Genomic DNA, 15,689 nt, shown 5'->3' on the forward strand with positions numbered 1-15,689 from the left:
ATAAGGGTTTTTGGAGTTGAGAGACCTGAACCCTACCCCCAGAAAGTGCTAAAATCTACTTTTTTAGACCCCCCCCCCCAAATTCTCCCATAGGAAGCAGTGGGACTGTACTCGCAGTCTCGAAAGTGCCTGCCTTCCAAGTCTATCTTGCAGCAGCAGTAAAGGGAAAAATTTCTGCCTCAAATTTCCTCTAAACACACGAATCTTTTGGATCTTCGGGCTGCCATTCAAATGGGCCCCAATCGAAACCTCCGCCCCTTGGAACCTCGCCACATGAACAGGGTAAGAAAACACAGCCTGCACCCTGATACCCCAAAGGCTCTTACTCAGATACTCCAAGGTCTCTTACTCAGGGAGTATACAACCTATGCTTAAGTCTCTGACAAAGTAAGGAGGCAAGTTCGCTCCCAAGGGAGCTGACCCTGAGACAAGGAGGTGGCACACAGCAGACTGGCTCTAGAAGCTTGTCACCACCCAAAGCAGTCTGGCTCTGCGAAAACCGCTTCCTTTCCCAGGCAGAGAACCCCTCTGAAAGGGGTCTCAAGACACCAAAGTCACCAAAAAAGGCAACTTTTAAGTGAGAAAAATAAAAAAAAAGCAGCAGAGCAGATCAGAAGCACTTCTGCACAGTTCACATGCAGAAATAAAAATTTTAGGGGCTCTGTGTTTTTCAGCTAAGTGGGAGGAGCAGAGAGAAAAAAAAGTGTGGTTTTCTGCAAGACCCAGTTCACAGGTTAAGATAAAACACCTATCATACTCTGCAGTGGATGCAACAGAATGCTCTTGTACTAAGTATATGGAGCTCAGGTATGCCATACCACTGCTCTCTAAGAGAGCTTCATGCACCTTGAATACCATGTCAAAGCATACTGCTAGCAGGCAGAGAGGAGCATGCAGTACACAGCAAAAGTTTGTGTGAGGCTGGGATTTTAAAAACTAGTAGCAAGCTTGAAACACAAAAGTCAGAACAAGCCAGGGTGGCCACAGAAACAAGGAAAGAGTGAACAGTGTCAAAACAGCAGTTTGGACTCGCTAGCTTTATCAAGGAAACTACTCAGGTATGGTCATGCTATTAATAAGAGAACAAATTTAACTACATATGTATATCCCATAGATCAGAACAATTAAGCCAACTTACCTTTAACACAATGAAGAATGTAAAGAAGGCCACAACAATGAACAAGAGGCAGCTTGAGTCCAGCGAAAGCACGTCATCTTTATATGGAAAATCAGGCTAATCCAAAGCACAAAGAGAGAGTTTAATGCAACACAGACACCCTAATTACCTTAAATGCTAAAGAGGGTTCTGAAAATTCTATTTTAATATACAGTGGTGCCTCGCACAGCGAACGCCTCGCACAGCGAACGCTGCGCACAACGAACTTTATGTCTTGATTCGTACAACGGACTTCGTTTCACACAACGAAGTCCGGGGTTCCTGCGGGGTTGGATCGCAGCGGGGTTGGTCGAGCCGCGAGGGTAGTCTCCTTCTCCTTACCTGCCCTGTCGCAGCACACAGCCGAACGGAAATCTTCCCGATGTCAGCGCTGACGTCGGAGGGAGGGCTTAAGCAAAGCCCTCCCTTCCTCCGACGTCAGCGCTGACATCAGGAAGACTTCCGTTCGGCTGTGTGCGGCTGCGGCAGGGCAGGTAGGAAGAAGGCAATGGCGAATGAAAGAGGGGGGAGGGGGCGGTCCGCCCCGAAGAATGTGCACAGCTGGTCAGGTCCCCCGATCGACCGACAACAGGCCCGGCCGACAAACCTCCCTGCCCTGTAGCCGCGAATCTAAATGACCTCTTACAGCAGCTTCAATAATCCAGCTGCTGTAAGAAGGTAATTTAGATTCGCGGCTACAGGACAGGGAGATTTGTCCGACCGGGCCTGTTCTGTTGTCGGTCGGGTGCAAAAGCGCCACAAAGGTGGAGGCAGGGAGGGAGGAAAGGTGGAGTGGAGAAGAAAAGACGCTTAAGGGGGGAGAAGGCCGTTGAAAGCACATGTTGGAGCAGGGGATGAGAGGGAGGGAGAGAAGGGGAAATATTGGACAAGGGCAGAAGGGATGCTAAATCATAGGGTGACAGGCAGAGAGAACAACAGGAAAAAGAGTGGAAGCAATCTTGAACCCTGAGGGTGAGGGCAGAGAGAGGTGGTGAGATGATTGATCATGGGGAGAGGGACAAAAGGGAATAGAGATGGGATAGGAAGATAGTGGAAGTAAAAGGACAGGGAGATGTATGTTTTTAGATGTATCTAAATAAAAATAATAACAAAAAATTTATCTTTTTTATGTCATCTTAGCATATTTTATGCTGCAGAACGAATTATTTTTTTTTACATGTATTCCTATGGGAAAACGTGTTTCACATAACGAACGTTTCACATAACAAACTTGCTCCTGGAACCAATTAAGTTCGTTGTGTGAGGCACCACTGTATTTACATAAGCGAGTAGCCATAATACTAAGTTGCAAAGAACATAAACAAGGTGTCAATGTCAAACCAAAAAGCTTTATTTTATTCAGTTTTAAATTTTTTATTCATTTTTTTTCATACTACAACAAGTGTATCATAGAAAATTATACAATCTCATAAAATATATACTTGATTTTCCCTCATGTATCACTGTAAATACAATATATCATTCTAAACTCATGTACAATAATATCTGAAAATGTATGAATTCATGCACGTTTTCTCTGTGCCACTAGACTATTGAAGATGTGAGATGATGTTTTTGAACCCTGAAGCAGGAAATGAGCCAGTGTCGAGTGATAATAAAACAAATTAGTGCTTGTTGGTATGGGTGCGGGTACATGTATACAGTTTCTCCCATTTATTAAAAATACAAAAAAAAAAGGTAAATCATGGATATTCAATCCCTGATGTCAAAAGCCACAAGAAATTACAAGGTTTCTTTTTTTTTTTGGGGGGGGGGAAGAATCTAAAATGGCAATCCTTATCTTGCTTTTCTTTTTTAATAGGTAAATGTAGAGTGTCAGGGTGTTTCCCTTGGAAACCACAATTACCATATTTTTCGCTCTATAAGACGCACCTGACCATAAGATGCACCCTAGACTTAAAGGAGGAAAACAAGAAAAAAATACTATTCTGAACCAAATTCTCCCTGCCAGTCTCTGTACCCTGTCCACCCTCTTGTGGCCTAGTGGTGGGCCGGGACAGGGCAGTGCCTAATGGCTGACAGGCAGGTAGGGACTAGGCAGGCAGGGAAGTCTTTCTGTTTCTTGCTCAGCTTTGGAAAATGCACATCTCTAATACCTTTACATTTTTATTTCCTCTTTTTTTTTTTTTTAAAGCAATTTTGGAAATCAATCTGGACCCAAATAAATTGTTTATTAGAGAATCCTGTGGCTTTGTCGTATGATACGATTCTATTTGGTATGTCAATGAGAACAAAGAGCCAAATTTCTTCAAACAATAATAAGCTTTTATTGATTAAGACAGGAGTCGCCATACAACATATCACGCATAATTGGAAAAATTGGAGTAGGCTTAATTACAGTTTCTGGTGGAACTCATTGTGTCACATCTATAAGATGGAGAGAACAATAGCCATATAAAAAGGGAATTATAAAAAATTTAAAGAGATATGGGGGCCATTGACAAATTATTGTAATGAATAGATACCATTTTTCCATTATAAGTACGATACATGTGATGGGATGGGAGGGAGGGAATTTTGAATTTTATTAAATGTTTGGATCAGTAAAAAAGAATTTTTCATAGGATATATTTGAATGCATATGTTATGGTAGGGCTGGGAGGGAAGGGGTTAAATTTTATGTATTATTCTTAAATATGACAGAAATTCAAGTGATGTATTTATTTTCAATTGTTAATTTATTGATACACTTGTAAGATGAAAAAATGAATAAAAATTTACAAAAAAAAAAAAAAAGCAATTCACATGTCCTGCACAAGGCCTCTTGCCTTAGCTGTACATTTGTTGTAAATTTAAATTAGTGATTAATTTCCTGTAATTCCAGCAGGAGGCCCCCCCTTTCCCGGTATCTTTCTGCAGGGTACCTTTCTGCAGGGCTGGGAAGCCTCCTGATTAATTTAATTCTGGCAGGAGGGCCCCCTTCCCCAGTACCTTTCTGCAGGACCTCCCTCCCCCAGTACCTTTATGCAATCCTGGCTGTCCAGCACTGCATCAGCAGCCTCCCCTGCTGGACGGCCACCCGAGTCCCCATCTGTCGCAACAGTGAGTGGCAGGCGCGGGCCCCGAGCGCGCTTGCCTGGTCTCGCGCCGCCACTTGAATGGTGCTGTCAGCTCCCGCGAGTCTCGTGAGAACCAACGGCACCATTTGGGCGGTGGCACAGAACCAGACAGGCGTGCTCGGGGCTTGCGCCTGCCCGCCCTTCACTTCCGCAGCAGATGGGGGAGCCTGCCGATGCAGCGCTGGACCGAGCTGATGACACCATTCAGGCGGCAGCATGGGACTAGGCAGGCGCGCTGAGGGCTCACACCTGCCTCTCACTGTCGTGGCAGATGGGGACTCAGGCGGCCGTCCAGCAGGGGAGCCTGCCGATGCAGCGCTGGACCGCCAGGATTACATAAAGGTACCGGGGGGGGGGGTGGAGGGGCACGTGGTATTTGCTGCATAGAACACACCCTTATTTCCACCCACTTTTTTTGGGGAAAAAAGTGTATCTTATGGAGTGAAAAATACAGTACTCCTGCTTTTGGTTCTACGGATGCTGTCTGGTCCTTGAAGATACTCAAGAATTAGGCTTCAGTGAATCATTCTTGACTGGCCTCCCTCCAGATAGGAGGGACTGGGAAACTCCTTGAAGACAAATACAGAACAATGTTAAACCTGAAATAGTGAACATTCCACTGCAGCCAAAACTTCCTTTCCTAGAAGCATAAAGGGAGACCAATTGAGTACCAAGGGGAGTCTCCATGAAGTGTGAACAGAGCAGACTCGACAAATGATGAGAATCCATGTTCCTTGCCATAAACTGGCACAGTTTGGAATAAGGAAGGAAGCACCCCTTCATTGCTAGCCTCTGGGGTTGTGGCTCAAGAAAGTAGTCAGTCTGCAGCAGTCTCTGTTTTCAATTTCTTTTTAACAGTGCCCAAAGCAATTTGGTCTTAGAGGATGAGTTGTACAATGTCGGCATCTACGAGACAAACTTGGTTTTTTCTATTGCACCGAGCTTTCTGGACCCCTGTTCGTTTACAAAAATTAGATAGCTCTAAGTCTAATAGATGTTGCCATTGTCATCTCGAAGTGGGGACTTTAGATCATTTATTGTTCTATTGTCCATTCATTTTAGCTTTTTGGAAATCGATTTGGGGCCAAATAAATTGTTTTTTGGAAAATCTTGTGGCTCTATCATACTATATCATTTGGAATGTCAATGAGGAAGAAAAGTCAAATTTCTGCAAAGAATAATAAGCTATTACTTTTTATGACAGGAGTTGCCATTCAGCAGATTACATTTTAATAACTTTCAGGAGGTTTGGAGGCCATTAATAGAATATTGTAATGAGTAATTATTAGATTATCATTTTTCCCTAATAGGTATGATTGCAAAGTATGGGGGGTGGGATTTCTGATTTGATATTAAATGATTAGATTAATAGGACAGAATATATAATATAATATATTATATTACATTACATTACATTACAGATTTCTATTCCGCCATTACCTTTCGGTTCAAAGCGGATTACAAAAAGAGTTATGGAAGAAGGGTTACATATATACATATATGATATATGTACTACATATCAATTAGTAGGGTTGGGAGGGAGGGTTTAAATATTATGATTTAAAGTTAAATTGATAGAGAATCAAGTGATACTGTATAAGTTTAAATGTTATTTTATGATACACTTGTTGTAAGATATAAAATGAATAAAGAATTAAAAAAAAAAAAACAACCCAGTGCCCAAAGCAGTTTACCTTAGAATTTATTTGGAATGCGATGCTCAAGGGCACAGTGCACAAGGCACAAGACCTATACGTCCCAAGGTTTAGAAAAGGGTGCAAAAAGAATCGAGCTAGAAATCCAGCGTGGATAACAAATGCAGTAAGAAAGGCGATAAGTGACAAGAAATCATCTTTCAGAAAATGGAAAAAGGACCCAACAAAAGAAAACCAGAAGGAGCACAAAAGACACCAGAAGGAATGCCATCGAGAAGTTAGCAGCAGAAGTAGGTTATAGAAGTAGAGGTAGATTATAAAGGTCAAGAATTCACTTCACAGGTCAAGGACCTGGTGGGCCGCCGCGGAAGCGGGCCGCTGGGCGAGATGGGCCTCTGGTCTGACCCAGTGGAGGCAACTTCTTATGTTCTTATGATTGTTGGATAGGCTCTGAGTCTTAGATTAAATGCTGTAACTGAGGATTATTTGCTAATCATGGGACTAAAATTGTTGCCAATACGCGGGTTGCTGCATCAGGAGAACCCCCCCTCAAACCTTCACACTGCTCAATGAGCAAACATGGCTCCATTACTGAAAAAGATGCCGACGCTGATGTCATCACTGGCACGAATTTGAAACCATGAAGCTCTTAAAGGGGAATCAAAGCAAAATCTGGCTGTCATATTAAAAACTTAAAGAAGTTAATAGAGGCACTATTAATGGAGGCACCATTTCCCTCCTCCAGTGCTCCTTCCTGTGATGACCGACATTGCTTTCTTCTACCCCTACCCCAGCCATAACCAGATCATCTCTTCTTAATTCATCTCGCAGTTATGGTGCTGGCACAGTGCGCAGCCTTGAGAATCTGCGCATGCTTAAGATCTTGAGCATGCGCAGATGTTCAAGGCCCTGCAGCAGCCCAGCACCATAACCTTGAGACAAGATAAGGAGAAGAGGTCCAACCGTTGCAGGGGTTAGAGGGGAGAAGAAAGAAGACCAAATTTTACATTGTTTTTAGGTTGTTAAACAGGGGGATGGATGTTTATTAGAGAATACAGTATATTAAGCACAAGCATGAGAGGAACTTTCATAAAAATAAAATTTTTAAAAAAGAAGGTATTACTATATTGAGCCTGGAGTCCATCCTGTCGTAATTTCCCCAGATTGTTTCACTTTATGACAAACTACTAGCTACCATAGCAGCGAAAACATTCAGGAAAGAACTGAAAACTATGCTTTTCAAAAAAATTTGTCAAATGATCTAACTAAAACCTTATAAACCCTTCCCTAGATTCCATTGCTCATGCTATCAATTCTTGTAAGCTCATTCTATCTATCAACTTTGTAAGCTCCCTGGGAATGCCCAGACCAATTCTTTTTTGTAAACCGCCTAGAACTGAAAGGTATTAGTTGGATAGAAAACAGTAATGTAATGTACTTTATGTAGTAGAAAAAGGCACTTACCAATTGCTCCAGATAATCCTTAATTCTTGGCAAATAGGTGAAAGCACTGATAGCAACAAGGCAACTAAGAGCAAAGTTAAAGAGCTGATAGCAGAAAAATGGGATCAGCCACCCTCCTCGATGCTGGGGAAAAAAGTAATTTTGTTAATAATTTTTTAATGTTGATAACATAGAATTTTTTTTTTTATTTTTTTTTAAAGTACTCACAGTTATTGCTCCATATACCATCATTGCACTGATAGTGAACATGAGAAGGGTGATGGCAAAGAGAACACAGGCATTTTCTAGAGAAAAAAGAAAGCGCAAAGTTTAGACATTACAACTTAGAAAATAAAAGTTCATGTTCCATTTGTTTAGCATAAACTTGTATATTCATTGCCACTACATTTCCAGTACCTCATTGCCACCCAATACCATATATAGTTAAAACTTGGGTGGGGGAGTAGCCTATAAGAGAGTCTGCCATTAGGTTCAACATTTCCCTTCCCTACCCTGACCAAGGGAATAAAGCTAACAAGGCAAAATGCTTTATTTTATTTTTTTTATTGCTTTTCCAAACAACATTACAAAAGCAATTAAATACATTCTTGAAATTCAGCAATATAGAATTTAAGAACAATACACTTGAATTTACCAAGGAAATCAAAACAATCCTATGTGCTTCTCAGCCCAAAAATAGGGACCACCAAGGAGGAAAATCTAGAATATAGATAAACAAAAATACAAAGATACAAGTCCTGCTGGGCTAAGCATCACGTTGCTCCCAAAGCTTGGATTCTTCTCCACGCCACAAACACCGTGATTTCAGACTATCAGGAGAACACCACTCACCAAGTGGGCCATGGAGAGGCCCTCTCATGGCATTTAGGCATCAGGTAAAAGGAAAAATGATCCCGGATAAGAAGAGGAGATCACACATGTCCTTCCTCTCTTGTGGCCATCTTGGTCTCTAATGCTTTTAAATAAAGCAAACACGAGCATGGGATCAGCAGGGGGAGTGAGGGGATGGGGACCTTCACCCCTCAGACAAAGCCCCACAGAACTGAGTCAAAGTCTCATTCAGTGGCACTAAGAAGTGTGACTCTGGGCTGTGAAGCCAAGCTCCATCCTCAACCAGGTACAGTCCAGAGACTAGAACCTGAGAGCGACCATTAGGCTCAAACACACTATGTGACTATGGCCAGCAGAATGGGGAGCTAGGCCAAAAAATACGGGGACTAACATCGGCACAACATACCACCTGCCAGAAGTACAGAAAAATACTGGATTGTTCCAGGGAGCACCCCAGCTTATCACTGATAGAATTCAGTTTTCTGTACCTCCAGGTGCTGGTAGGAAGGGATAATACCCATTTGTGCAGAACTGTGGAGAATATGCTAAAGATAATAATAATAATAATTTTATTTTTATATACCGCCAAAGCCATACTAGTTCGAGGCGGTTTACAATAAGAAGAGCTGGACAGTCAGCGAAAAAAATAACAACGAAGTCTTTGAATGCATGAATATTTGTAGGGAGGGAGAGAGACAGAGTAAAAGTAAAAGTAAAAGTCACAATGTATTGTACAATTGTTTTGTTCCAGGAGAACAATTTTAGATCTGTCCTGAATTTATATGAACTCTATTGCAATTAAAGCCCTCCCCACATCTTTCTAGCCAACCTCTCAAAATATATTTCCAAAAGGATGAGAAATATTTTACCCCATATCTCACATATCCTAATAACAGATATTAGCTGTTATGTAAGCAGATCTTGTCAGTCATATTGCTAGCATTTAGGGGGTAAATTTTATACCTAAGAAACTACGGGGCCCTTCTACCAAGCAGAGCTAAAAGGTGGTCTGTGGTAGCTCCGATGCAGGTATTTGCCTTTTCCTTGTCACTTCTAGCACCCTCTGGTAAATGATCTATTATATTTTTCCAATAATAGCCACACTAGGTTTGTCCAGAAAAAAATAACATTGGAAAACTGTGTGAATTGAAGTATTTCCCATGAATTTGACTTTACAAAAATCAATGATCAGTTATATTAAAAAAATGTTTTAAATTTATTTTCTGATCAAGTACAATAGCTTATACAAAGTGCAACAGTTTACCTAAACAGTAATACCATCAAACAGCTACATACTATGCATGAAACATGAAACAACCTTCCCCCTCAGCCCTTCCCTTCCTCCCCCCTCGCTCTGGATATGTATGAAGAGTAATTAAAATATCTCAAATCTGGTAGATTCCAGAGGACATATTATAACCTAAGCTTTAAAGGTGCTTGACATAAGAATCTAATGGACCCTAAATCGCATGCAGAATTTTGCAGTAAACATGCTAAACACATTTAAAGTGGCTGAATCCAAAATTGTTACCCACTTAGAATTGTGGATTTGCAGGTTAAAAGTATTTAAATAAATAAATAAAAAATTGGGAGGCAAGAGGCTGATATGCACCTTGGGATGATAGTGTCCGAAGATCTAAGGGCAAAGAAACAGTGTGACAAGGTGATGGCTGTTGCCAGAAGGATGCCAGGCAGTAGAAAAGAAGGGTTGATGAGGCTCCACTTGGAGTATTGTGTTCAAATTTGGAGACTGTATCTGGCAAAGGACATAAGAAGACTTGAAGCAGTCCAGAGAAAGGCAACAAAAATGATAGAAGGTTAGGGGAGATATGATTCAGACTAGAGATTGACATGATGGCGGTTAGCCATGTGTAGCCGCGGGTAACCCGCCAAAACGAGAGAAAAATAGTGGTTGCTGCGGGGATGGGGACAAGGCCATTCACCGTTCCGTGGAGTGTCTCTGCACTGAAGTAAGAAACACGCGTGATCATGATCGTGCGGTCCAGCAGCCCCCTCCCGTCCGATCCCCGCCATCTAACCTCCCACCCTTCTCACCTTATGTGGTGAATTTCATTTTTCTTCTCCCAGCAGCACGTTTTCAACAAGTCGCGTGCGGCTGCTTCAGTTGAATCTTCTCTCTCCTCTGACACAACGGAAACAGAAAGTTGTGGCAGAGGGAATTCCCCGGTGGACAAGAGCAAAGCAGTCTGTTTAGAGTGCTGCCAGCCCAACGCTGCTTTGGATGAAGGTATGTAGGGCTCGCTCACGGTCGACAGGGTTCAGATGGGAGGTAAGGATGGAGGCTCAGCAAGGGTTCGGCAGCATGGCGGGGGCGGGTGATCAAGGGTTCTGCTGCACAAGGAATGGGAGGGAGGGAAGGATAGAAGCTGGGCCAGGGTTCTACTGCACAGGGGGAGGGGAGAGAGGGGAGGAAAGACGCTACACATGTGGGGGAGAGAAAGGAAAGAGGAAGAATTGGGGTGAAGGAGAGATGATCATGTACATACTCTGAAAATAAGACCTAGTGCGTTTTTTTGGCCCCAAATTAATATGACACTGTCTTGTTTTCGGGGAAACACGGTAAGTACCCTGGGGCCATACCATACATGGCTTTATAACACAGCATCCTAACTTAAAGCAGTACTAAAAAGCTCAACCTGCTAATAATTATCCAAAAGCTCTCTTTTTACACACAGCAATATTGTTAAGTTCTCGTGGGACCGCAAGAACTCACAGCAGCCAATTAGCTAATAGCTCTCCATGGGCAGGAGCAAAGGAAGGTCGCTCCTGCCACGGTTCACCACTGGACCACCAGGGACTTAACAGGTACACGGAGGGGGCGGGAGGGAGATAAAAGTTGTTTAAAGTCAGCCGGGACAGGAGATGGAAGGACTCCCTCCTGTCCTGGTTCACCAGGGATTTAAAACGTACCGGGGGAGGGGGGGAGGGGGAAGAGGGAAATAAAAATTGTTAAAGTTGGCTGGGGCAGGAGACGGGAAGGATCGCTCCTGTCCTGGACCACCAAGTCTTACCGCCGGCCCTGCAAAGGCCTGCAACAGGTTTGGAAGGGGGAGGGCGATCAGCACTGATTAAATATAAACCGAGACCCCCATTTATGGGCCATTTGTTTGCCCATAAATCTGGGGGGGTTTGTAATTTTTTTTTTTTTATAACAAAGAGCAAATGATAAAAACGTCACTACAGCACACATGAACAATGGTTTATATTCGAGTATTTACAGTAATTATATGGAAGTTAGCACATAGTATGTGCACTTTGAGAGAGGTTTTTTTTTTAGGATCGCTGATTGAAATCTGGAACTGATAAGTCTATTATTTCATTTCCACAATATACTGAGCAGGATTCTGAGATCCTTTTTCCTCTCTTACATTATAGTGGATTGCTGTGTGTAAAAAAGAAACTATGGGCAAGTCACCCAATCCTCCATTGCCCCAGGTACCACAGTTAAATTGTGAGCCTTCCAGGACAGAGGGAAAAAGAGCACCTGATAACTATTTAAAGTACAGTGGAACCTTGGTTTGCGAGCATAATTCATTCCGGAAGCATGCTCATATATCAAAGCAAGTTTCCCCATAGAAAGTAAGGGAAACTCAGATGATTCGTTCCACATCCCAAAAAGACATCCCCACCCCCCAAGGCTACTGGCGTGCTTCCACCCCACCTCCGGAAACCGGCTTCAATCACCCCACCCCCGAGAATCGGCATCGCCCCCAAAAACCCTTACCGCAATTGGACACCGGCTCGATGCACCAACCCACAGAATGTGCCGGTGCCAAAAGAGCCTGTCGTCTGCCGCTGATCTCTGCTGGGCCTTGAGAAACTGAGAATCTCATTAGAATCTCAGAGAGTGTGGGAGCCCGAAGGCCTTGAGCATGCGCAGATGCTCAAGGCCCAGCAAAGATCAGCGGTAGACGGCAGGCTCTTTTGGCACATCTGTGGGTTGGTGCTGTGTGCCGGTGCCCGATCGTGGTAAGGTTTGGGCGGGCAGGCGGATGGGCTGGGGGAGCGATGTTGTTTATCGAATCAACGCTCGGTGGGATGTTGGGTTTTATATATATAAAGTTGTTGTTATTCTGGATAGATTTGCAAGTGATGTTTTCAAAAGAATGTATGAATTTACTTTGTTCACTTGTTGAAAGTTTAAAAATGAATAAAGAATTAAAAAAAAAAAAAAAGAATCAACACTCGGTTTGCGAGGCAAGATTTGCGAGAATATTTTGCTCATCTTGCAAAACACTCACAAACCGCGTTACTCGAAAACCGAGGTTTGACTGTATTGTAAACCGCTTTAGGTGAATCTTTTCATAAAAAGATGGTTAATAAATCCAAATAATAAATGAATAAAAAAATTAATGCATTTTGCATAAACAAAACATGTTTTTAAATGTGTATTTAGCACATTTACAAACAGGACATTTGGCATTATAATCAGCCTTCCCCCCAATTTCTACTGTATTGGGGACACAAACACATGAGAAATAGGAATCTCCCAGTTGCATTAAGCTAAGTAAGAAACGGATAAAAGAATAATATAGCCAAATGGGTTTACTTTGCTGCCATTTAAAAGAGAAAAGTCATTTCTAATAATACACAAAATACAGTTAAAGACACTTACCAGACATCTTCTCAGATGCATAGTTGTTACCAAGGACTTCATATTGTAAGTCAACTGATGGCATTGTGTTAGGGTGAGTTACTTCCACTGTCAGAAAAATGCCTGTTAGCAGGTTCACCACCTGTGAGAACATGTAAGTGTTAGATATATGGTTTTACTAGAGGTAAGTCTTGTCGGACCAATTTGATTAATTTATTTAACTGAGTAACTAGAGAATTGGATCGATGGAGAATGCTAGATGTGATGTACTTAGATGTTAGCAAAAGAGTTTAGCAAAGTTCCACACAGACAACTTATAAACTGATGGACCAATGGTCAAAACCCAATGCCCTAGCTAAAGGCTATTAGTATCAGTATTATTGTGCTGCCCAATGTTATAATAGTTTCAGCCTAGACCGCATTTAAATGCAGTCATTTAGTACCCCGCAAAAATACTCAGAAAAGCTGTGAGGCTCCTTATATGGTACTTAGGCCCCACCCATTACATCCCAGGATGAATTGGGCAGGGACAAGATGCCATCATTTTGTTTAGGACAGGCCCAGAGGCAGAAGGAGGGTCTGGGGTGAGAATGAGGTTCAACTAGAGCACCAGGGATTTTAATTTTTTTTTTTTTTTTTAAATAAAAGGCAGAGGGTTGGGCCATGCTGTGCCCCAAAGCTTTTCTTCTTTTTTTTGAAGGATGGAAGGGGGTGGGAGGGGGTCCACTGGACCACAAACCAGCTGGGTTTTTTTGAGGTAACTGAGGCAGCGAGTATACAGGTACTATAGCAGTGGTTCCCAAACCTGTCCTGGGGGACCCCCAGCCAGTCAGGTTTTCCAGATATCCCTAATGAATATGCACGAGAGAGATTTGCATACCTGTCACTTCCATTATATGCAAATCTCTCTCATGCATATTCATTAGGGATATCTTGAAAACCTGACTGGCTGGGGGTCCCCCAGGACAGGTTTGAGAACCACTGTATATAGTAAGGAGTTAAAATGAAACAAAAGCTTGAATTTTGAGCTGAAGCATAAGTCAAAAGATATATAGAGTTGAAGTCCTTACAACTGGCACACCTGCTCAGAAAATCGAACCTGTGCTAACTTAATACAAGTACTGTTTTGCTATCTCAGACAAGGGTGAAAAAAAAAATTCCAGGCACCAAGTCACCTACATCTCAGGTAACAGCAGATGCCTGCAGCCCCCTGGACCCTGGAGACAGGGTTACTGATGCGAGTGGTCTGGGAATAACATGAGACCACTATGAACCAAGCTGCTCCTTCCTGCCTGCCCTGCAAAGTAGAGATTGAAGGATGATAAAGAAGGGAATTGACTCCCTGGAAAATAGGATACTAATCAAGTTTATTATATTTTGATTTTACGCAATATCCAATATTTCAATGCGTATTACATAATTGTAATGTACAATAAAAGCCAGGGATGACAGATACAAATGAAACAAAATTATACAGACTAATCATTATGTTCTATTAATACAAATTGGAACAAGTAGGTAAAGGGGAGAAATACAATTTATACAATTTATTTAAAAAATAAATAAATAAATAAAAAAGAACATTTAAGGTTTGTACACAAGGGTAGGGTCAATCGAGAAAAAAAAATATGAAGAAAATAAATTGATAGAAAAAGCTTTAATTATTTTAAAATGTTTCAAGGAAAGAGGTAATGTTAAGAATAATTAATCAGTTTAAAAGTAAATGGTTTTTAACATGAAGAATGAAAAAGACCCAGATTAATATTAATGATCTTTTGAAAGAAGAGAGAAATAAGAGGATTAAGGTTATAAAAGTACTAATGCTATCCAACATCTCAAACATTGGTTTGCGAAGGGAAAGGCTGTTTTATTCAGAGCTCAAAAATAAATCCAAAAGCCACCAAATATCTTTTCATATTATTAAGATTTTTATAAAATATATGAGATGTTTTTAGAATTGTAAACCACTATAACACTATCATTTTTAGCGGTATATCAAATATTAAAATCAAATTAAATTAAATCATGCCAGTGTGTGCAGTGATAGACACCCCACCAGCATACCTTCAAATTTTATATTGTGTGTATTCTCAAGGAGATGGACATTTCCAAATGCATTCTCTTCGACTACTGAGAAATGCCTTGTCCTTCAAGTATGCAGCTCTTCCTCCTATCCACTTCCCCCTTTCTGTCATGAGCTTAGGTAAAAAGGTTGAGAGAAGAAGAAATAAAAGATAGAACGACGGATGTCTCCAAGGGCTGCCACTGGACCAAGGGCCTTGTACTGAAGAAAACTGCTATAAAGCACAGTTATTTATCATAATGGTGTTATCTGGAGACAGCAGGCAGATATTCTCACATGTGGGTGATATCATCCATGGAGCCCCAGCACAGCCAGTAAAAAAATGCACCGGCACTTTAAGAATTCAAAGTGTTAATACTGCCTGCACCGTTTATGCACGAGTGCCTTCCCGCCCAACGCCAGCTCACAAGGTTGTTGGTTCTGTGCTCAAGCGAAGAAGCCAACTAGGGGAGGAGGGTGGGATGTGAGAATATTTGCCTGCTGTCCCCGGATAATACCTGTTACGGTAAGTAACTGCGCTTTATCCTAGGACAAGCAGGCAGCATATTTTCACATGTGGGACTCCCTAACTTCAATAAAAGGGATGGAGGGAGAATTGGGTTCCAAGATTTTAGAGAAATTTGAGTTGCCTCGTAAAGCTTAGACCTAAAATCTGATGTGAGATCGCGGAGGCAAGGGAAGGAACCTAATGGAAAAAATAAAATAAAGGAACTCCATTCTCTACTAGAGGTAAACGGAGGATTCTGAGAAAATCTATATGCATGGAGGTTGAAAAATAATAAATGACCTCCTAGAGTCAGTTGAA

At 41.8% G+C, this 15,689-nt stretch overlaps 1 protein-coding gene across 1 annotated transcript in view; it reads right to left on the reverse strand.

The window, feature by feature from the left end:
- Positions 1-15,689, reverse strand: part of LAPTM4A (lysosomal protein transmembrane 4 alpha) — a 60,256-nt gene that overhangs the window by 25,330 nt on the left and 19,237 nt on the right. The window contains exons 2-5 of the mRNA XM_033936955.1: positions 12,823-12,943; positions 7,563-7,639; positions 7,356-7,478; positions 1,139-1,234 (exon numbers count right to left, since the gene is read on the reverse strand). Coding sequence (XP_033792846.1) covers positions 1,139-1,234; positions 7,356-7,478; positions 7,563-7,639; positions 12,823-12,943 — 417 coding nt within the window. The remainder of the gene's footprint in view (positions 1-1,138; positions 1,235-7,355; positions 7,479-7,562; positions 7,640-12,822; positions 12,944-15,689) is intronic.

Source organism: Geotrypetes seraphini, chromosome 3 (genome assembly GCF_902459505.1).
Source record: "Geotrypetes seraphini chromosome 3, aGeoSer1.1, whole genome shotgun sequence".
NCBI lineage: Eukaryota > Metazoa > Chordata > Amphibia > Gymnophiona > Dermophiidae > Geotrypetes > Geotrypetes seraphini.